The sequence below is a fragment of the Corylus avellana genome, chromosome 5 (assembly GCF_965113065.1).
Source record: "Corylus avellana chromosome 5, dhCorAvel1.hap1.2, whole genome shotgun sequence".
NCBI lineage: Eukaryota > Viridiplantae > Streptophyta > Magnoliopsida > Fagales > Betulaceae > Corylus > Corylus avellana.
Window position 1 is genome coordinate 16,921,521 of NC_142494.1, and position 23,755 is coordinate 16,945,275.

Genomic DNA, 23,755 nt, shown 5'->3' on the forward strand with positions numbered 1-23,755 from the left:
CACCTCTTTTAGCATACCATTCTACGCATACGATAAAATCTCCACTAGACCACTACTAGCCATTAAAGTAAAAGAAACCATATCCCAAAATTCTTACCTCCATGACTTCTTCTTCTTCTTCTTTTTTTTTTTTTTTTTTTTTTTTTTTTTTAAGCTATTAGTTGATTCTTCTTCATCTCCACATTTTATTAGCATACAGGCCATATAAAATACCATATCTCTCACCACCAAGGTTGTAGTTGAGTCGGTAGAAAAACTCATTTTATCATAGTGGTTGCGTGTTCGAATCTGCTTGCGGTAGTAGATGCGTGAACCAGATGTTACTATAAAGGAGCTCTACCAGCTTGCACTTTGGTGGGGTTGTGGTGACGGGCTCGCCTTCCCAGGCAGTAGCTATGGCTCAAACCGGACATTCCACAGCAGATGGGAACCTCGATGGTCACGCCCAAGGGGGAAAACTACATTGGTCGCCCCTTCCCATCCTTTTAATTAGAAAAAAAAAAAAAATACCATATCTCTCATAACAATTTTCTTCTTTGAAATCCGATCTCATTGTCTATAGCCCTTAACGTACACGAATCTCCAAACCAAGAAATATACAATTTCCTGACTTTTGATCTAATTAATTAACATGCATAATTAACTGGCTCAACTTAAAAACAATTTGACACACACACACACATATATATATATATATATATAGAGAGAGAGAGAGAGAGAATACACAAAAAGTATTCCTAAAAATGAAAAACGTGCACACAAAATATACATTAAAACAATGCAAATCGTATTTTTCTTTGCGAGTAAAATATGTTGCCTAGTATTTTAATGGAGAGAAGATAGACCAAATACGATATGATCGAGAAACGAGATCCATAAATAGCATTGATTAGTATTCAGTAACCATCACACGTTCAGTTTCTCTTCATTTTCTAATCAAATATCATTTGTTTTTCTCAGTACGTACCACCACCAAGACGACTTGGGACATTCAAAAATGGGATTTACAGATCACCAAGTGCTTGATTGGTTGAAAAACTGTAGACAAGTACTTGTATTTCAATTGAAAATAGAATTTCAAGATGAGATTTCTTAACTTCCATTTAATTATATTTCAGAATAAGTTGTACTATATGCATATTTTTCAAGCTTATTATTTTTTTTTTCTTTAAAAACAAAAGAACTCAACAAAAGGACTTTGTTGGTAAACTTTCAATTTTAACAAGATGGCTTACCTGCGAGTTGTTATCTTGCAAGATTTTGTATGAAAAATTTTAATTCAATTAGGACTTAAAAGCATAGATGTCTTTCTCATTAAAGAGTCTTGCTATCATTATGAGGGTCACCTTATCCTCTCCATTTTAAGTGAAAGAGAGATAATTTATTTTGGTAAAAGTTTACATAACCCCCTCAAATTACCACCCAATTGACAATGTCCCCATCAAACTTTTAATTATGACAATGTCCTATTCAAACTACAAAAAATTGTCAATGTTCCCCCCCAATGACGAAACTACAAAAAATAAAATAAAACTTCTAGAAAGAACCTAAAACTAATTTTTAAAAAAAAATAAATCCAAAGGGTAGAAAATTAAAAATAAAAATAAAAAAATCCTTTTTATAAGAAAAAAAAAATCGATTTTTTTTTGTTATAAAAATTTCGTTTTTTATTTTGTTTTATAAATTTTTTAAAATAAAAATTTCCGTTTAAAAAAAATATTTTTGTTTTTTTTTCTTAAAAAAATATTCTTATAAAAAAATTAAAAAGTTTCGTTTAAAAGCTAATTTTTTTTTAAAAAAAATTGTTCTTTTGAAATTAAAATTTTTTTAAAAAATAATAATTTTTTTTTTTTTAATTTATAAGGGTATTTTTGTCTTATTAAGAAATATATATGGACATTTTGATCTTTTTGTTAGTCTTGGGGGGAACATTGACAATGTTTTAATAGTTTAGAGAGGACATTGTCACAATTGAAAGTTTGGGGGGACATTGTCAATTGAATGGTAGTTTGAAGGGGTTATGTGTACTTTACCCATTTATTTTCTAATATAAATTAAATTTTAGAGATTTAATAATGTAAATACTACCGCATGATAAATATGTTTTCACATCTTGACCAAATACCTGTTTGCTGTGAGAAACATCACATTTTCATTTGCCCATGACAATTCTATGAATTAATAAAAAGCTAGAAACAATGTCGTATGTAGTATGATATTATCGTATTACCATTAAAACAACATCGTTTTGGTTTTGGTTTTTTTTTTTATTATTTTTTATTTTTTTTTAATTTTTATTTTTAAATTAAAATTATTATTATTATTATTTTCCTTTTAAAAAGCGGTTAGCGGTTATTCAAGTTACTAACCAGCTAACCGCCTAGCCTAGGCGGTTAGTGAATTTTACTAACCGCCTAGACGGTTACGGTTAGCGATTTTACCCGATAACCACTAACCGGCCTTTTCATCCTAGTGTTAACCATTGCTAATTTGCTGGTAAGATTTTTGGTTACTCTACTAACAAGCAATCGCTAAATCTCCAAATCAGTAAACCTCAATTTTTGTCTAGACTTCATGTGACAGATTAAGGTGTCCTACAATTTGAAGGATTTATACCATTAATATTCAAAATGAATGGTTTGAATTGAATTACGTAAGTCTTTAAAGAAAAAATAGAAGTAAGAAAAGTAAAGTCTCATAGGTATGGTTGAAGTGGGCTGAATTACCCTTAAGAGGGTGGCTAACAATCCCTCCACCTTTCAAAGGAGTGGTCAACCATCTCATAAATTTAGTTAAGATGGGTCAATCACCTTCAAGTGAGTGGTTGACCACCCCTTCACCCTTTAAAAGATAATCGGCCACCTTAAAAATGTCGTTGGAGTGATTGGCCTATTATGATCATACCTATAAAGTAGCCGACCATCTTAAAAGTTTCGTTGGAGTGTCCGACTTATCTAAAAGTGTCGATGGAGTGATCGGCCTATTCTGATCATAAAGTAGTTGACTACCCCTCAAAGGCAAGAGAGTAGTAGTTAACCTTCTTCTAACAATTCTTTTGCTCGTTCGATCATATTTTTGAAGGTGAGGGAACGGTTGGCCACTCTCTTATGGTGTAGCCAAAACCATAAAGGATGGTCCCGTTATTTATTAGCCTATTTTTTTTATTTTTTTATTAATTATATAAATAAAACTAGACTGTTCATTTTGAAGGATGAATCCAGATGGTTAAAACGGACGTTGGAATTTCAACTCAACGGACCTAAGTGCTCATGTGGGTAACAAAATACTATCCACACATTTCCAAGTGTCGACCAGCGGTTAGAAGAGCATATTCGTATGTTGCACTTTTAGGCCAGCGAGGCTCGCAGGTTCTGGAGTAAATACAAGTCAAAGGAATCGTCTACTGGCCACCCATTTGCCAACCCAACACCACTTTTCCAATAACCTTACCCTCTCAGTCTGCAACGCTAAAATCGAAGCAGCCGAAACAAAGTGAAAAAAAATATTCGCAAGAATCGTCTGCGCTTGAGGAGATGTCTGCAGTCCTTCTCTGGGTGGTTTGCCCTGTTGAGAATGCTCAGCCTCTGCTCAGTCTCGTGCCCAGAAATGGCAGAAGAGGAAGGAGTTGTAAACTGAGCTCCACTGGGGTCTCAGCTGCATGTTCAAGTGCAGTTGCACACCCGTCGAGATCCTCCGAGGAGAGGGTCTATGAAGTGGTGCTGAAGCAAGCGGCTCTGGTGAGAGAGCAGAGGGGAGAGAGGGCTCTGGATTTGAAAAAGCCAATTGAGAGCGATGATATGGCTGATTGGAATCTATTGAATGAGGCTTATCAAAGGTGTGGCGAGGTCTGCGCTGAATATGCCAAGACTTTCTACTTGGGTACTTCCACTTGCTGCCTCTAATGTGTTTGTTTATGGTTCTAATCTATTCTGTTTCTAGCTTCTATGAAGATAATGTTGTTACTTTTTTTCTAATTTTTTTTTCTTATTTACTGGGGTCCAGCAATTATATTTACATGTGTATTCTATTATGCTTTTTATACAAAAAGTTTTTGGATCTGCAGAAAAATAGTGTTTGGTTTGTAATTTTTGTGTTAGTTTTCCCCATTTTGTGATAATTAACCTTGGAATCTTAGACTCACTTGAATCTGAATCTAAGGCTAAGATGATAATTTTTGACACAATTCCATGAACCTGATAAGAAATTAGCGAGATGTGGTTCAGGTTCGATTGTATAATTAAATAGATTGGATTATGATTAACTTATATATTTTTATACCAAATACGAATTGTTACTCTTATTTTGAATATGATGCCCACCCGCTTTAGCCCGCAAGCCTAATAATCACTGGAATATGATTAGAATACTTGGGCCAATCTAGCTAGTGGGCACCACACTCTTAAGCATTTTGGTTCAACTATTTTCTCTTTTTGGATCTTAATTTCTCCTTCAATTGGCAAAATTGTGTTTAATTGAGCTTCTTCCCTGCAATTTTCAGGTACATTACTCATGACACCAGAGCGGCGAAGAGCTGTTTGGGCAATTTATGGTATGTGCGGTTTACCTTTTCCAACTTGTCAAGTCCTTTTCTTCTGTCATCTTTCTTGTCCCTATTACTTTTGCACCAATTTGTTTCATTTAATTTGTGTGCATTTGACGCCAGAATATTATCTGTTTCTACAAGCTTGTGCTTATTTCCATATAAAATATTTTTAAGTTTTGATTGGTAAATTTCTTTTTTATCCGTGGCCTCGCCAGAGACAATCAAGAACTGTTGGAAACCGTCATAAGTATTCACATTCGGCTCAATAAATTCTCTCAATTTTAGCTAAAAAAAAAAAAAAAACACATTTATCTGTTTTAACTATCTACTTCTACTATTTTGTGGTGAGTGAACAGTTTTGTTGAGTTGGATGAAGTTGATTTTGGTCTTATTTTAACACCTTGGTTAGCCAAAATTATATATATTTGAATATCATTTCTCTAATATTATATCATTTCTGAATATCATATGAAGACTGTCAACTTGCACCTAATTAATATGATGTACCATGCACATGGCTACGATTAAAATATTGTATTGCATGCAGTGTGGTGCAGGAGAACCGACGAGCTTGTGGATGGGCCAAATGCTTCACACATCACACCAAAGGCTCTGGAGAGATGGGACAAAAGATTGAATGATCTTTTCCAAGGTCGCCCTTACGATATGTTTGATGCTGCCCTCTCTGATACTGTTGCAAAGTACCCTGTTGATATACAACCCTTTAAGGACATGATAGAAGGGATGAGGCTGGACTTGAGAAAATCAAGATATGAAAACTTTGATGAGCTCTACCTTTACTGCTACTATGTTGCCGGAACTGTGGGTCTTATGAGTGTTCCGGTGATGGGGATAGCACCGGAATCTAAGGCTTCCACGGAGACTGTTTACAATGCTGCATTGGCCCTTGGAATCGCTAATCAACTCACCAACATACTCAGAGACGTTGGAGAAGAGTAAGTTTCTTTATATAATACAGAAGAAAAAAAAAAACTAAAAAAAAAAGAGAAGTAGGAAACTTCACTACCCATCTCTAGATTTTTTATCACTTTTGCAACGGTACTCTCAATCTTTAGAAAATTGTAATGTCAGGTCGTCATCTTTTAAAACTTTGCAATGTCAAACATTCATTAGGATTTACTGTCAAATCTTAACGGAGGACGTTGAAATAACCAAAATACTCCCTTTTTTTTTTTTTTAAATTAAAATATTTTTTGTATTTTTAAAAGTTTTGCAGGAGTATAAGAGATATTTCACCCGTATATAGTCTATAAAGCTAATTGTCAAGGATGACATTGCAAAGTTTTAAAGATGAAGATCCGGCGTCGTAACTTTTTAAAGATTGAAAGTCCAATTATAAAAGTGATGAAACATCATGGATATGTGAAATTTTTTTTTTTAAAAAAAACACTATTTTTTGATTCGTTTTACAAAGTTATTAAACTCACACCTTGTATGCATGTGATCTTCCTAGTGCTAGGAGAGGAAGAATATATCTCCCGCAAGAGGAACTAGCACGTGCAGGCCTTTCAGACGACGATATATTTCGCGGCAAAGTGACTGATAAATGGCGAAATTTCATGAAGGGCCAGATAAAGAGAGCTAGAAAGTTCTTTGATGAGGCGGAGAAAGGCGTCGGGGAGCTCAACTCCGCCAGTAGGTGGCCGGTATGGGCGTCGTTGTTGCTGTATCGGCAGATCTTGGATGCCATCGAAGCTAATGACTACAACAACTTCACAAAACGGGCTTATGTAGGAAAAGCAAAGAAACTTGTATCACTTCCTGTGGCTTATGGCAGAGCACTTATGGGGGCCTCAGATTTGGCCAAGTTGGTTGTAAGATGAATCCGATATATAGTTTGTAAATTCTCTCATTGTATTGGAGAAAGTCATGTTCCTTAGGTCCCTTGAGAATGAGTGAAAATGTGTAAATTTCAAGCTAGTTAAATTGAAGGAAATGTTTCGTATCTTTGTGTTTCAAGTTTGTGAGAATGCAAAATAGATTATTTAGGCGAGAAATGCTATATACCACATATTTATTTACAAATATTTCACAAATATACTATATTCTTGATAAGTGTTGAATGTTACACATTTAAGCCCTTTAATTCACATACGTTAATTTCTTAGTTTTGTTATAAGTTGATGTTTTGTGTTTTTTTTTGTGTGTTTCTTGCATTTTTTTAGGTTTTTGAAGAAAAGCAAGCATTTTCAGCAAATTCTGAACTTAAAAGATATTTTTGGGAAAAAGCTAAAGGAAGGGCGCTCGAGTGCCCAAGCTAGATGGATCGAGTGCCCAAGCTAGAGGGATCGAGCACAATCATGTGATCGAGTGCCCAATCCTGACACCGAGCACAGTCATGCTCTAGAGCAGTAGTGAAGTCAGCATACTCGTTTTGGAAGGATTTTAATCCAACTCCAACTCAATTTTGGAGTTGTTAGGCTACAAGAAATCACCTATGTTTTTTTCTTTTCTCTATAAATACTCCTTCAATTCATCCAAATAGAGGACGAAAGCTTTGGGAGAGGACTTGTGTAGCGCCCCAGATTTTTAAAAGTCTTATTTTGGAGATATTTATTTGATGATGGTTATTTTAATTTTCATATTAGGTAATGATGTTTATTTTTGAGGAATTTATTAGATCATATGGATATTATTGGAATGAATATTGATTTTATCATGATGTTTGATTTTATATGAGAGATTATATCTTGATTATTTTATTTGGGTGATTTAAGAGATATGACTGTTAGATAATATTACATTATTATTATTTACCTTCTTTAGTATTCCAGGGTTACTAGGTTTACCTTTCCTTATTCTACTAGGTCTGTATTATTCGCCTATATATAGGCCTCTTCTGTACATTATATTGTGTGATTCAATATACAACCTTATTCTCAACATGGTATCAGAGCACAGGTTCTGAATCACCTCAAAATTTTTCGCGTCTAAATATTTTTCCTCCGGCGCCGCCAGTGTTATCCGGCGAATCCTTCTCTCTGATCCTCACGGTTCTCTATCTTCTCCTCGAGGTTTTCAGCGTATCACTATACCGCTTGAAAGCCCGGAAGACAACCGTCCCAGAGCCGCCGCACACAGCCATATCGGAGCCGACACGCGCCCTCACGCGCCGCCCAAAGGTTCAGCAATTCCGCCACTGCCGTCCAGCCACCGCCCGCCACGGTGGTCCGATTGCTTCCCTCAGACCACCGATCGATAGATCTGCTCCCCAAGATTCCAGAACAGGTCTCAGATCCTCCATACGAGCCTTCACGCGCCTCCACGCGCCACCAGAAGTTACGCGCGTCAGATCCACGCGCCAGTTCACGCCTCCTCCGTTCGTGCGTGTACCACACGCGCCATCGCACCCACGTGCCACGTCATCCTTGCCACGTCAGCCCTAATTGCCACGTCAGCATAGCCACGTCAGCCCAACGTGCCACGTCACAGTGCCACGTCACCGTGCCACGTCATCAGTATCAGTCAGACCTTGCCACGTCATTAGTGCCATGTCAGCGTTGACTTTGACCGTTGACCGTTGACTTTTTGTTGACTTCCAGAGTTGACCAGGTGCTTTCTTACCTATTTTTTCGTCCTGATTTCGTATTTGTAGTCTGTTTTTGCATTTGAGCCTTCCAGATGGCACAAAACGAGATTTTTCATCATGTTCAGACTGTATTGGATGGAACAAACTATATGTTGTGGTCTCAATCTATGCGCAGCTTTCTTAAAGGCCGCAAGCTTTGGCTTTATGTCACTGGGGATATCCAAAAGCCAGTTAAAAAGGATTCTGAGGCAGATGAGGCTTTTACCACTCGTCTTATTGATTGGGATAGCAAACATCATCAGATTCTTACATGGTTCCGTAATACCACTATCCCATCTATTTCTGCACTCTTTGGCAGCTTTGATGAAGCAAAGGGTGCTTGGGATATGCTTGCTTCTCGTTATTCTTCTGTAGATGGTGCTCACGAGTATCAGCTTTTGTTTGAACTTTTCCATCTCAGGCAGGAATCTGGTCAGAGTATCAATGATTTTCTTGCCCGCATGCAATTCTTGTGGAACCAAATTGATGTTTCTGATCCTATTTGGAAGGATCCCACTGATGCTCAGATGTATATTACCCGTAGAGATCAACATCGCCTTCACCAATTTTTGATGGCTTTGCGTGATGATTTTGAGCCTGTTCGTGTGCAACTATTACATCGTTCTCCTCTTCCCACTTTGGACACTGCCATCTTCGAACTTGTCCGTGCCGAGACTAGATCGCAGACTATGCGCTCTCAGCCTAGTCATACAGTGTTGGCTGCACCATCCTCTGGCTCCTCGTCATTCCAGCGAGAGTATTATGACAGGTCAGGTACTTCTCGACTCCCTCCTAAGTCTCGCGATAATAATTACTGTCGCTATTGTCGACGTCGAGGGCACACTATTGACAAGTGTTGGCGTAAGGGAAGATCTAATGCACCCACAGCAGCAGTTGCTCATACTGAGAGTGGTTCATCTCCAGCTGCTTCATCTCCAGCTGCTCCCTCTTCAGTTGCCCCCTCTGGCCACGCATCAGGATCCAGTGTCACCTTATCTGCAGCTGACTTCGAGACAATAGTCAACCAGGTCGTCCTATCTCGTTCTGGTAATGCATCTTCCTCTGTCCTCTCAGTTTTGCCAGGTACCTCTTCCTCTTGGCTCTTTGACTCTGCTTGTTGCAATCACATGACACCTCACCCTACTTCCTCTACCACATCTGTACCTTCCCCTCATTCTTCATTCATTCGCACAGCTGATGGCTCCATTATGACTGTTAAAAATATAGGCACTATCAATACACCTTCCCTTTCTGTTCCTGAAGTTTTTCATGTGTCTGGATTATCCTTCAATCTTCTTTCTGTTGGCCAACTGTGTGAACTTGGATATAGACTTGTTTTTGACTTTTCTGGTGTGCATGTACAGGATCCTCGTACGAATCAGACCATTGGGACCGGGCGTAGAATTGGGCGTATGTTCGAACTATCATCCTTACATCTCCCCGCCACAGGCATCTCTGCTGCAGCCTCCTCATCATCACCATCTCTTGCACTTTGGCATTCGCGTCTTGGTCATGCATCTGCCTCTCGCGTTCAATTTTTAGCTTCTAAGGGTTTGTTAGGTTCAGTTTCCAATAATTCTTTTGATTGTAGTTCATGTCAACTTGGTAAACAACCGGCTTTGCCATTTAATAATAGTGACTCTCATGCTACTGCTTCCTTTGATTTAATTCATTCTGATGTTTGGGGACCTTCTCCTGTTGCTAGTATGAGTGGCTCACGTTATTTTGTTATTTTTGTTGATGATTTCTCTCGTTACACTTGGGTGTTTTTAATGAAATCTCGTTCTGAATTATTGGATATTTATCGTACTTTTGCCAAAATGGTTGAAACCCAATTTTCAAAACCCATTAAGGCTTTTCGTTCTGATAATGCTTTAGGATATACTCAACATGATTTTCAAGCCATTCTAAAACATTATGGCACTGTTTCTCACTTGTCGTGTCCAGGCACCTCACAACAAAATGGTCGAGCTGAACGTAAACTTAGGCACATTTTAGACACTGTCCGTGCTCTTCTCATTTCCACATCTGTTCCTACCCCGTTTTGGGGTGAAGCCACTCTCACGGCTGTCTACACAATCAATAGGTTGCCTACCCCTATCCTTGATAATTGCACTCCTCATGAGCGGTTGTTTGGCTCTATCCCTTCATATCATCATCTCCGTGTCTTTGGTTCTGCCTGTTTTGTTTTACTCCAGCCTCATGAGCGCACCAAACTTGAGCCTCGTTCTCGGTTGTGTTGTTTTCTTGGATATGGAGTAGAACACAAGGGCTACCGGTGTTATGATCCTGTGTCTCGTCGTCTTCGCATCTCCCGTCATGTAGTTTTTTGGGAGCATCGACTATTCCACGACGTCGGCAAATTCAGCATGCCATCATCCCCTCCCTTTACTACCCTTTTTGAGTTTCCTCTTTCTCCTACTCCCACCACCAATGTCTTGCCTGAGTCTCTCTCGCTAGAACTGCAGTCATCTGATGCCCTCGAAGCTGCTTCGCCTGTGTCCCCAAGTTCTTTGCCTGCGTCCCCAAGTTCTTCGCCTGCCTCCCCAGGTTCTGTTCCATCTGAGGATCCAGTCTGCACTCCATCACCTGACATTCGTCGATCCACCCGAGTAAGATCTCTTCCTTCCCATTTACAGGATTTTCATTGCTTTCATGCCTTAGCTACCTTGCATGAGCCTCACTCTTTTCGTGAGGCCTCCACTAACCCTCTTTGGCAGGCTGCGATGAAAGAGGAACTTGATGCTTTACACAAAAACAATACATGGGATCTGGTTGACTTACCTCTTGGAAAATCTGCGGTCGGGTGTAAGTGGGTTTACAAAATCAAGACTTGTTCTGATGGTACTATTGACAGGTACAAGGCTCGACTTGTGGCCAGAGGTTTTACTCAGGAATATGGTGTGGATTATGAGGAGACTTTTGCTCCAGTTGCTCGCCTCTCTTCTGTGCGTGCTCTGTTGGCTGTTGCAGCCTCTCGGCATTGGTCACTTTGTCAAATGGATGTCAAAAATGCCTTCCTTAATGGTGATTTAAGTGAAGAAGTTTATATGCAGCCACCTCCTGGATTATCTCATCCTACAAACAAGGTTTGTCGTCTTCGTCGAGCACTCTATGGGCTTAAGCAAGCACCTTGAGCATCGTTTGCTAAGTTTAGCGCCACTATCTCTCGACTTGGCTACTCCATCAGTTCTTATGATTCTGCCTTGTTTATTTGCCGCACAGACCGGGGTACCATACTTCTTCTACTATATGTTGATGACATGATTATCACTGGGGATGATATGACTGGTATTCAGGAACTTAAACAGTTTCTTAGTCAACACTTTGAGATGAAAGATCTTGGCCCTCTCAGCTATTTTCTTGGTCTTGAGATCTCATCTTCTTCAGATGGTTATTATTTAACATAGGCCAAGTATATATCTGATCTACTTTCTCGGGCCAATCTTACAGACAGTAAGATTGTCGACACACCGACTGAGCTTAATACTCGTCTCACTCCTCATGATGGCGAGCCTCTTCATGATTTTACCTTATATCGGCACTTAGTTGGCAGTCTTGTCTACCTTACTGTCACTCGACCTGATATCTCGTATGCTGTCCATCAGGTGAGTCAATTTATGGCTGCTCCTCGCTCCACTCATTTCTCAGCTGTTCTACGCATTCTTCGGTATCTGAAGGGGACATTATTTCATGGGCTTTATTTCTCCTCTCAGTCTCCTATACAGTTGCATGCTTATACTGATGCTGATTGGGCGGGTGATCCAACAGATCGTCGCTCTACCACTGGTTATTGTTTTCTACTTGGCACCTCGCTTATTTCTTGGCGAAGTAAGAAACAGACTGTTGTTGCTCGATCTAGCACAGAGGCAGAATATCGTGCTCTCGCTGACACTACCGCGGAGCTTCTTTGGTTGCGATGGTTGTTACAAGATATGGGTGTCTCTCTTTCTTCTGCTACTCCTGTATACTGTGATAATAAGAGTGCTATTCAGATTGCTCATAATGATGTTTTTCATGAACGGACAAAACATATTGAGATTGATTGTCATTTTGTTCGTCATCATCTTCTTTAGGGCTCACTACAACTTCATTCTGTCACGTCCCGTGATCAGCTCGCAGACATCTTCACAAAGTCACATCCTCCAGGACGTTTTCGTGATCTTGTGTCCAACCTCAAGTTGGTCTCTCGCACTCCACCTTGAGCTTGTGGGGGGCTGTTAGATAATATTATATTATTATTATTTACCTTCTTTAGTATTCCAGGGTTACTAGGTTTACCTTTCCTTATTCTACTAGGTCTGTATTATTCGCCTATATATAGGCCTCTTCTGTACATTATATTGTGTGATTCAATATACAACCTTATTCTCAACAATGACAATTGATGATTGATTAATATAATTTGGAGTATGATTATAGTAATCGGTGATTGATTTTATGAGTGAGGAATTCGTGGGATTCAGATTATTAAGGGAAATTAGGTGAAAATAGTATTGGAAATCTTATTGGAGTATTTTAATAAATTGATGTGAGTGAACTTAACCCACTTTCATGCCTACCTTTCTTTTATTTCTCTATTTAATTCACTCCTCCTACCTGTCTTCTACGGCATAGAGAGAGGAAAGAAACCGAGAGTGAGATGGGAGAATTGAGACAGAGAGCTGAGGAAAATAGAGAGTTTGGGTGAGAAAGAGAGAAAGTCAGTGATTGTGAAATTTATGGGTAATGATCAATTGTAGCGGAATGAGTTTCAAGTAATTAACTTTGATGATTCATTCCTATAATCCACTGTAAGTATTCTTACTTATTGAGAGTGATATTGATATTCAATATTACAAATCTTTGTTGTTTTATAAAATGTATGCCTTTGACATAAATGCTTTAACAATGATTTATATTATTGAAAATCAATTGACTCACTACTTTACAGTTTTTATAGTGCTTGCAGGAATGGAAAGTCAAGGTAATTATGCTGTTGTAATTAGAGATTCATATTGAGATGTACAGAGTTTCCAAGTTGGTGAAGTTTTGTCTAGAGTTTAGTCAGTGAAATAGATTTGTATAAATACTATGTTCGGCATAGTTATGGGTATTTTGTATAAAGAAAAGTATTTTAACGATATTGTTTTGTATTGATAATTATAGTTTTTCCTCTGTGTGAGATTATTTCAGTGTAACACTTGATTTTATTTATAAAGATAAAAGAAGAGATATATTGGGATCTTACAACTTGACAGCTAGATCAAGAAGGGTTTTCGGTTTTTCTTCCTTTTCCTTATTATTTTCTTATGAGGATGATTTTCATCCGAATTATGTGTAACTAATACTTTAGTTAGGGCTTGATTGAATCCTTAATCATATCTTTTTAGGATTTCAACTTGCTTTGCTACAATTCATGTTTTGATACTTAACTTGATTATTTCTGATTTTATTGAATTCATCACATAAATGTGCTTGATCATCATATGCATGTGGTATGGATTTGTTATTTATGTCAATTTGGATGACCGAGTCCTGGGCATATTAAAGTGACAAAAGAACCCCATCACAGGTTATTTGATTAATCAACATGAAAAGCCAGAAGTAGATACCATGCTCTAGCCTTCATGTGTTTATCTCTATAGTTTTATACTTTCTTGAAGAAAAACTTAGTAAATACCATGCTAAATCCTTTAAGATTGAAAAGAATTAGAGTAGATAGCATGCCTAATTCGTTGCTTAGGGAGATCAATAGCTTAAGGAGTAGATATCATGCCCTTAGGTTGGTAAACAATGAGTATCTTGATATGGTTGTAGCATTGTGCTTGTTGTTTGTCTTAATTGAGAATGATTAGCGGTAGATATCGAAACCCTACATTTCCTTCTTATTATTTCAATTCAATCTTTCATAACGTTTCATTCAGATATTTATTTAAGCAATTCTTTTTAAGCATAATCTATATTAATCCTTATGGGAATGATCTTGTACTTGCTTTCTATACTATTGTTTTGACGTGTCACTGTAGACACGTAAAAAAACCTAGTTTTTTGACACCTACCCTTTTGACTGTTGATAAACGTAAAAAACGATGCGTCAAGAGAGGTTTTTGACGTGTCAATACCATTGACACGTCAAAAACCCCTGGTCAAAAAATAACCCAAGTTTTGTAGTGTGTACATTTATTCGCCTATTATTTGAATGGATATTTGCACAACAATTATTATCCGGTGGCAATGAAATTTCTTGAAGGTGTAGGATGAGTTTGCCCTTCTTAGGTACTATACACGGGTCAGTTTTCTACCGTGGACAGAAATTAGCTACAAACCAGTATAATAAACTGTCTTTCGAAAACAGAAATTAGCTACAAACTAGTATAATAAACTGTCTTCCGAAAACAGAAATTAGCTACAAATTAATTTGTAGTTAATTTATATAAACCAAACTGATAAAGTGACGTGTTTCTAAAGTTCTCACATGCTTTTTTGTATTAATGTTATTAAAAAATATGTGAGAAGATAATGTTATTAAAAAAACATGTGTTTTTTTTATATGTTAAGAGACATATATCACTTTATTAAACATGTTCCATCTGTGACAGAGTACGGTAGATAGAAAAATTATCTTTCAAAATATTTTCATTGTCGATGGTTTTCATAAATGAGATCATTTGGGATTTTTTCTTTTCTTTTAAATAATTCCACTTAATTGGTTATTTGTTTCATGACATGATGGACTTTCAATCATATTATATTAATAATTTATATTTGTAACATTCCTATTCCTATAATGTAGGATTTGATTTATTTACACTCACGCCTACGTACTCAACAAATTGTTAAAGGTCAATTCAAATGTTGCCATGGATAAGCGCAACAAGAATATGGGTATATGGATGATTGTTAGAGATAATATGGGGAAGTACACTGTCAGCTTCAAAGAACTACATCGTTGATATTGTTGGGATTCGGGAATAGATACCTCCCATTTGGGCTCGATAACCCAAAGGCCCGCAGCCTAGTAACAAGGCCATGATCCAAGTACCAACGAGCATGCTTTATTATTAATGAATATCCGGTCCAAAAGAATCAACCGTGAATGTCACAGAAGCCCAGACAGCCGAAGATCAACTCTCGGGAATAGACTTGCCGAGGGTGTCAGATCCTTCACTTCCCGAGGATCGTCTACCATTATAATCAGACATCATAGCCTCGCTAAACTCTCAGTATTCAATTGGTGACTCCCACTGGGTTAGAAACTCTCGTCACAATTATCCAACGTTATGAGATAACGATTACTCAATTGAAGTTACACAGATAAGACCAAAGAAGGATCAAACTACAAGACTCGGACAAAATGGAAGAGAGAGGATCAGACTTGAATAAAGATAACAGAAGAACTCTAAACTGAGTAAACCACTCAAGCTATAAATAGACCAAACTCCAGGTATCAACGCACTAAATTATTCTATCAGTGCATACACCTTCTCAGATACCTAAATTGAGCATCGGAGGGAGATCATGCTCAATACAAGGCGCTTTCTCTTCGTGTTTACTTTCTCTCTGTTTCAGGAGCAATCTTGGAGGCCACGTTCACACCGTGTTGGAAACTGTTCTAACAGATATGGTTGTTGCTGAAGCCAGGACATGGTTGTTGTTGAAGGCACAATGGCTTTGAGGATTGCTACCTTTAGTAGATAATTGGGGTTGCAAAGGGTGGAATTGGAAGGTGATGCTCTCTAAGTGGTTCAGGTGTTGCGGAAAAATGAAACAAATTGGAGTATGTATGGCCACCTAACTAAGAATGCTAGAGAGGTACTGAAATGTTTGCACAAATGGAAGGTCAATAATGTTAGGCGAAAGGCAAATAGAGCAAAAAGTTATGCTTGACTCATCTAAGAATAAATAAATAAATTGTAACAATCATAAGAATTTTTCTCCATATTGCATATCATTATTAACTCTTATATATACAACCTGTTGAAAAAAATAATAAATCTTTTATATTTATACTTACACATGCATATTCAATAATTCAAGTACAATAAGGACTACCATCATTCATTATGCCATATACATCATTATTGGCTCTGATTCAATTACTTGTTGGGGGAGATACATAGATATATTAGAGAACCTTTTAGTAATATTATAGGAAAAAAATATGAAAAAACCCTTTAAACTAACAACTATTTGTAATAGAGCTCTATAATGTTTAAAATATACTAAAGTAGTCTCATCAAACTACCAAAGTGTGTCAAAAATGCCATTTTTTTTTTATACTCATATAATACCCCTATTCTTTTAAAAACAATAAAAAAATTTATACAATAATAAATAAACTAAACTATTTAAAAAAAAAGGAAAAAAAAAAAACCCAATGGGTGAATAAAAAAAAATTGGAATAAATAAAAAATTAGTCATTGTAGTTGGCCTAAATTACAATTCACTATGCGGAATAAAAAAAATGGATAAATATAAAATCAAACCATGTGGTTGGCCTAAATTACAAATTGCTCAATGTCGTATGAAAGTGAAATACGAAGTTCTTGGGATATGCCAAAAAAAAATCTAGTCCTATCAATACCAATAAAAATGACGACATGTGTCATTTTTCATAAAAAAAAAAAATTATAAATACATTAAACTAAAAATGATTTATTAAAAAAAATTAAATTTTTAGTTTTTATTTAATTAATTTTTTATTTTAGTTTTTAAGATAATAAGGGTACTATAAGAATATAAAAAAATGTGGCATTTTTGACACAATTTGTAATTTAAAAGGCCACTTTAGCAGCTTTTGAAAATTATGGGTCTCTTTAAAAAAGGGCTAATTTTTTATCCGAACAATTGGCATTGTATATGGAGCCTCTCTTCACAATTCGTAGGTCATCCAAGGCAAGATGGCCTCTCCGCCAGCGAAGGCACATGCACACAGGCATATAATAACAACAATAATAGCTATAATAAATATCAATAAATTTGGTCCTATAATAACAAGGAGGGTAAAGTTCATATACCCCCCTCAAACTACCACCCAATTGACAATGTCCCCCCAAACTTTCAATTGTGACAATGTCCCTTCAAAATTACCAAACATTGTCAATGTCATCCCCCAAGACTAGCAATAAGACAAAAATGCTCCTATAAATTTCTCAATAAGAAAAAAATACCCCTATAAATTCAAAAAAAAAAAAAAATTGATTTATTTAAAAAACGAAAAATTTTAATTTAAAAATAATATTTTTTAAAAAAACAATTTTTTTTAAACAAAAATTTTTATTTTATTTTTAAAAAACGGAAATTTTTATTTAAAAAAAAAACTATTTTTTTTATTTAGTTTAAAAAAAACAAAAAATTTCATTTTATTAAACGAAATTTTTTTTTTTTTTAAACGTAAATTTTTATTTAAATAAAATTATAAAACAAAAATAAAAATAAAAAAACGAAAATTTTCAATTTTCATAAAAAAATAAATCGAAAATTTTTAATTTTTTTCTTATAAAATTGATTTAAAAAAAAAAAAAATTGGCCAACGTTAATTTAGATTTTTTTTTATTTTTTAGTTTTTAGTTTTAGGTTTTTTCTGGAAATTTTTTTTTTTTTTTAAATTATACTAAGGGTAATTTCGTCATTGGAGGAAACATTGACAATTTTTGGTAGTTTAGAGGGGACATTGTCACACTTGAAAGTTTGGAAAAGACATTGTCAATTGATCGGTAATTTGAGGGGATTATGTGAACTTTTTCCTAATAAGAACAATAGCTATAATCAATGAGAATATAATAATGCTGGTGAAGACTACCACGATGTTGATGATTATGATAACGTGAAAGAAATAATTTTATTTTTGGGACGCTTGGGCAGACTGCAACGCTAAAATCGAAGAAGCCGAAACGAAGTGAAAAATATTCAGAAGAATCGTCTGCGCTTGAGGAGATGTTTGCAGTTCTTCTCTGGGTGGTTTGCCCTGTTGAGAATGCTCAGCCTATGCTAAGTCTCGTGCCCAGAAATGGCAGAAGAGGAAGGAGTTGTAAACTGAGCTCAACTGGGGTCTCAACTGCTTGTTCAAGTGCAGTTGCACACCCATCGAGATCCTCCGAGGAGAGGGTCTATGAAGTGGTACTGAAGCAAGCAGCTCTGGTGAGAGAGCAGAGGGGGGAGAGTGCTCTGGATTTGAAAAAACCAATTGAGAGTGATTGGAATCTGTTGAATGAGGCTTATCAAAGGTGTGGCGAGGTCAATGCTGAATATGCCAAGACTTTCTACTTGGGTACTTCCACTTTCTGCCTCTCTTGTGCTTGTTTATGCTTCTAACTTCTAATCTATTCTGTTTCTAGCTTCTATGAGATAATGTTGTTACTTTTTTTTGTAATTGTTTTTGTTCTTATTTACTAGCTAGTGGGCACCACACTCTTAAGCATTTTGGTTCAACTATTTTCTCTTTTTGGATCTTAATTTCTCCCTCAATTGGCAAAATTGTGTTTAATTGAGCTTCTTCCCTGCAATTTTCAGGTACATTACTCATAACGCCAGAGCGGCGAAGAGCTTTTTGGGCAATTGCTGGTATGTGCTGTTTATCTTTTCCAACTTGTCTACTCCTTTTCTTCTGTCTCTTTGTTGTCCCCATTACTTATGCACCAATTTGTTTCATTTAATTTGTGTACATTCGGCTCAATATATTCTCTCAATTTTAGCTAAAAAAAAAATCACATTTCTCTGATTTAGTTATCTACTTCTACTATTCGGTGGTAAGTAAACAGTGCTTGTTTCAGCAGTTTGCTGATTTGAATGATGTATTTGAAAATCATTTCTCTAATATTATTTCATTTTTGAATATCATATGAAGATTCTCCCAACATAGCAACCAAAAAATGTGCTCATAATATGATGTACCATGCACATGGCTACGATTAAAATATGCATTAATTGCATGTGATTGAAGGATATTGTGTTGTGGATCTGTGCATGCAGTGTGGTGCAGGAGGACCGACGAGCTTGTGGATGGGCCTAATGCTTCACACATCACACCAAAGGCGCTGGAGAGTTGGGACAAAAGATTGAATGATCTTTTCCAAGGTCGCCCCTATGATATGTATGATGCTGCCCTCTTTGATACTGTTGCAAAGTACCCTGTTGACATACAACCCTTTAAGGACATGATGGAAGGGATGAGGCTGGACTTGAGAAAATCAAGATATGAAAACTTTGATGAGCTCTACCTTTACTGCTACTATGTTGCCGGAACTGTGGGCCTTATGAGTGTTCCGGTGATGGGGATAGCACCGGAATCTAAGGCTTCCACGGAGACTGTTTACAATGCTGCTTTGGCCCTTGGAATCGCTAATCAACTCACCAACATACTCAGAGACGTTGGAGAAGAGTAAGTTTCTTTATATAATACAGAAGAAAAAAAAAAAAAAAGGAAACTTCACTGCTCATCTCCGGATTTTTTTATCACTTTTGCAACGGTACTCTCAATCTTTAGAAAATTGTAATGGCAGGACATCACCTTTTAAAGCTTTGCAATGTCAAACATTCGTTAGGGTTTATTGTCAAATCTTAACAGAGGATGTTGAAATACCCGAAAATACTTCTTTTTAATTTTTTTTTTAAAATTATTATTATTATTATTATTTTTGTATTTTTAAAAGTTTTACAGAAGTATAAGAGATATTTTACCCGTATACAGTCTGATTTAACTATAAAGCTAACTAACTAGCAAGGATGACATTGCAAAGTTTTAAAGATGACGATCCGACATTGTAACTTTATAAAGATTGAAAGCCTGATTATAAAAGTGATGCAACATCATGGGTATGTGAGGTTAAAAAAAAAAAAAAAAAAACCTATTTTTTTTATTCGTTTTACAAAGCTACTTAGCTCACACCTTGTATGCGTGTGATCTTATACTGCTAGGAGAGGAAGAATATATCTCCCGCAAGAGGAACTAGCACTTGCAGGCCTTTCTGACGACGATATATTTCGCGGCAAAGTGACAGATAAATGGCGAAATTTCATGAAGGGCCAGATAAAGCGAGCTACGAAGATCTTTGATGAGGCGGAGAAGGGCGTTGGGGAGCTCAACTCCACCAGCAGGTGGCCGGTATGGGCGTCGTTGTTGCTGTATCGGCAGATCTTGGATACCATCGAAGCTAATGACTAGAACAACTTCACAAAACGGGCTTATGTAGGGAAAGCAAAGAAATTTGTATCACTTCCTGTAGCCTATGGCAGAGCACTTACGGGGGCCTCAGATTTGGCCAAGTTGATTGTAAGATGAATCTGATATGTAGTTTGTAAATTCTCTCATTGTATTGGAGAAAGTCATGTTACTTAGGTCCTTGAGAATGAATGAAAATGTGTAAATTTCAAGCTAGTTAAATTGAAGGAAATGTTTTGTATCTTTGTGTTTCAAGTTTGTGAGAATGCAAAATAGATTATTTAGGCGAGAAATACTATATACCACATTTTTATTTACAAATATTTCACACAAATATACTACATTATTATCCGGTGACAATGAAATTTCTTGAAGGTGTAGAGGACGAGTTTGCCATTCTTAGGTGCTATATATACACACTGTCAGTTTTCTACTTGCCTAGCTATCTTGTGGACAGAACTTAGCTACAAACAAGTGTAATAAACTGTCATCAGAAGACAAAAATTAGCTACAAATTGGTTTGTAATTAATTTATATAAACCAAACTGATAAAGTGATGACATGTGTTTCTAAAGTTCTCACATGCTTTTTCGTATTAATGTTATTAAAAAAATATGTGTTTTTTTATATATTAAGAGACATATATTATTTTATTGGACTGGTTTGTATGAATTAGGTACAAATTAGTTTGTAGCTAATTTATGTCCCATTGATCGTTGAGAGAGTACGGTAGATAGAAAAATTATTTTTTTTAAAATATTTTCACCGTGGATGAAACGAATTAGTGTTTTTGGTTTGGGATATTTTCTTTTCTTTTTAAATGAATCCACTTAATTGGTTATTTGTTTCATGACATGATGGACTTTCAATCATATTATATTAATAATTTATATTTGTAACAGTCATATAATGTAGGATTTAATTTATTTGCACTCACCCCTACATACTCCATAAATTGTTAAGGTTAATTGGAATGCTGCTATGGATAAACGCAACAGGAATTTGGGTATATGCATGATTGTTAAAGATAATATGGGGAAGTGTTGACAACATTGTCAGCTTCAAAGAATTACATCATTGATATGGTTGTTGCTGAAGCCATGACGGCTTTGAGGACTACTACCTTTAGTAGAGAATTGAGGTTGCAAATGGTGGAATTGGAAGGTGATGCTCTCCAAGTAGTTCAGGCATTACGGAAAGATGAAACAAATTGGAGTATGTATGGTCACCTAACTAAGAATGCTAGATAGGTATTGAAATGTTTGTACAAATGGAAGGTCAATAATGTTAGGCAAAAGGCAAATAGAGCAGCTCATCGTCTTGCGAGGAAAGTGCTATCTCTCATGGAGAAGCGTGTTCTTCTTGAGAAAGCCTCTCAATGTATTTGCGATATTATTCTTATTAATTGTTGTACTTAAGATGTTTCATTAATAAAAGTTATGCTTTACTCATTTAAAAATAAATAAATAAATTGTAACAATCTCAAAATTTTTTCGCCATATTGCATATAATTAACTCTTATATATACAACTTGTTGAAAAAATAATAAATCTTTTATATTTATACTTACACATGAAATTCAAGTAAAACAAGGACTACCACTACAAAAAACAGGATGGTTACTGACGTGGCAAACAGTAACCAAATTTTGCCACGTCAGTAATTATTGACGTGTTGAATATGACACGTCAATATTTATTGACGTGTTACATTCAACACGTCAATATTTATTGAAGTTTAAATTTAATTTAATTGTTAAAAATTTTATTTAAATAAATTAATATTTAAATATTTATTGACGTGCTAAAATTAGACACGTCAAAATTTATTGATATATTTCATCTCTTTTTTTTATTTTTATTTTATTTTATTTTTTATGCAGGATTCTTGACGTGCTAAAAATTCCTGACGTGCTAATTTTAGCACGTCAGGAATCTGATATTATGATATATTTATATACTTATTTATTTATTCATTAATGAAGATTGGGAGCCTAGCCTACTGCCTACCAAGAAGAATTCCATTTTCTAACTTTCACAACGGAAGAAAATCATGCATCCAGGTTTCATTTTTCTTTACACACACACACACACACACACACACACACACACACACACACATATATATATATATATATATATATATATATATAAGGTTTATTTATATTATATATATATATTTTATCTTTTTTTTTTTATATGTCAGATTCCTGACGTGCTAAAAATGGCACGTCAGTCTGACGTGCCATTTTTAGCACGTCAGGAATAAATAAATATAAATAAATATTTTTTATACCAGATTTATATATATTATATATATTTCATCTTTTTTTTTTTTGTTTTTTTTTTTAATATGTCAGATTTGTGACATGCTGAAAATAGCACGTCAGAAATCTCTGACGTGCTATTTTCAGCACGTCAGAAATAAATAAATAAATATATATTTTTTATATTAAGTTTATTTATATTATAAATATTTCATCTATTTTTTTATTTTTTATGTCAAATTCCTCAAAAATATATATGTATATCAGGTTTATATATATTATATATATTTCATGTATTTTTTTTTTTTTAATATCAGGTTTCTGGCGTGCTAAAATTAGCACGTCAGAAATTTCTGACGTGCTAATTTTAGCACGTCAGAAACTTGATATAGAAAAAAAGCGGAATTTTCAACTTTTTCCCTATCTTCTTTCCCTCTTCTTTTCCCTTTATAATTCTATTATATATTCATCTTCTTTAATCCCTTTTCTTTTATTTCCAGACTCAGCTCTCTCTCTTCTCTCTCAATCTCCCTAGCCTCTTCTCTCTGCGCATGCAGCCGGCCAGCTCCTCTAGAGGGAAGAAGAAAAGGAGAAAAAGAAGATCGAGGAAAAAGAAAAAAATGGGAGAAGAGAAGAAGAAGAAGAGAAAAGATAAGAAGATTTTTTGGGTTTTTGAAGATTTGTTGGGTTTGAAGTTTGGGTTTTTGATTTTTCAAATTGATTTTTTGATTTGGGTTTTTGATTTTTTGAAGATTTTTTTGGGTTTGGGTTTTTGAAAATGGAGGAAAGAAGAAAGAGAGAGAGAGAGAGAGAAAATGGAGGAAAGAAGAGAGAGAGAGAGAGAGAGAGAGAGAGAGAAAATGGAGAAAAGAAGAGCAGGGAGATCTAAAGCATATTGTTGTACGTGGATTTTGACAAGAGAAGGACTAGAAGAAGAGACGCAAAACAAAAGAAAGAGCTGAGAAAATTGATCAGAAAATGGAGAATAGAGACGTCGACTGTACGGTAGTGGTGAAAAAGAATTAAAAATATATATATTATTTTAATAGAAAAATAATTTAAATTAATAAAATTTTTTAATTGAAAAAAAAAAATTCAGAAAAAATTTAGAAAAAGAAAAATTATTATTTTTTAATAATTTTTAAATTACTGACGTGTCAATTTTGACACGTTAGGAAATTTTCTTTTGACACGTAAGAAAAATTTTTGACGTGT

At 35.6% G+C, this 23,755-nt stretch overlaps 2 protein-coding genes and 1 pseudogene across 2 annotated transcripts; all 3 read left to right on the top strand.

Annotated features, from left to right (window-relative positions):
• Window positions 1-3,423: 3,423 nt before the first annotated feature.
• Window positions 3,424-6,507, top strand: LOC132180877 (phytoene synthase 2, chloroplastic). Its single transcript, XM_059593861.2, has 4 exons — window positions 3,424-3,879; window positions 4,499-4,549; window positions 5,091-5,499; window positions 6,018-6,507. The coding sequence occupies exons 1-4, from the start codon at window positions 3,534-3,536 to the stop codon at window positions 6,385-6,387; spliced, it is 1,176 nt and encodes a 391-aa protein (XP_059449844.1). The 5' UTR covers window positions 3,424-3,533; the 3' UTR covers window positions 6,388-6,507.
• Window positions 6,508-7,448: 941 nt separating this feature from the next.
• LOC148585852 (uncharacterized) lies at window positions 7,449-11,399 on the top strand. The gene is made up of 5 exons (XM_088516791.1): window positions 7,449-7,465; window positions 7,587-7,893; window positions 8,186-9,683; window positions 10,080-11,118; window positions 11,222-11,399. Exons 1-5 carry the CDS (start codon window positions 7,449-7,451, stop codon window positions 11,397-11,399), a joined length of 3,039 nt encoding a protein of 1,012 aa, XP_088372917.1.
• Window positions 11,400-18,050: 6,651 nt separating this feature from the next.
• On the top strand, window positions 18,051-20,394 carry LOC132180878 (phytoene synthase 2, chloroplastic-like; annotated as a pseudogene).
• Window positions 20,395-23,755: the final 3,361 nt, after the last annotated feature.

Coding starts and splice junctions, on each gene's coding strand:
- LOC132180877 (XM_059593861.2), top strand. CDS start 3,534: ATGTCTGCAGTCCTTCTCTGGGTGGTTTGCCCTGTTGAGAATGCTCAG. Junction 3,880..4,498: donor TGCCAAGACTTTCTACTTGG/GTACTTCCACTT, acceptor TGCAATTTTCAG/GTACATTACTCATGACACCA. Junction 4,550..5,090: donor AGCTGTTTGGGCAATTTATG/GTATGTGCGGTT, acceptor TATTGCATGCAG/TGTGGTGCAGGAGAACCGAC.
- LOC148585852 (XM_088516791.1), top strand. Junction 9,684..10,079: donor TCAATTTTTAGCTTCTAAGG/GTTTGTTAGGTT, acceptor TGTCGTGTCCAG/GCACCTCACAACAAAATGGT. Junction 11,119..11,221: donor GTTGCAGCCTCTCGGCATTG/GTCACTTTGTCA, acceptor CCTACAAACAAG/GTTTGTCGTCTTCGTCGAGC.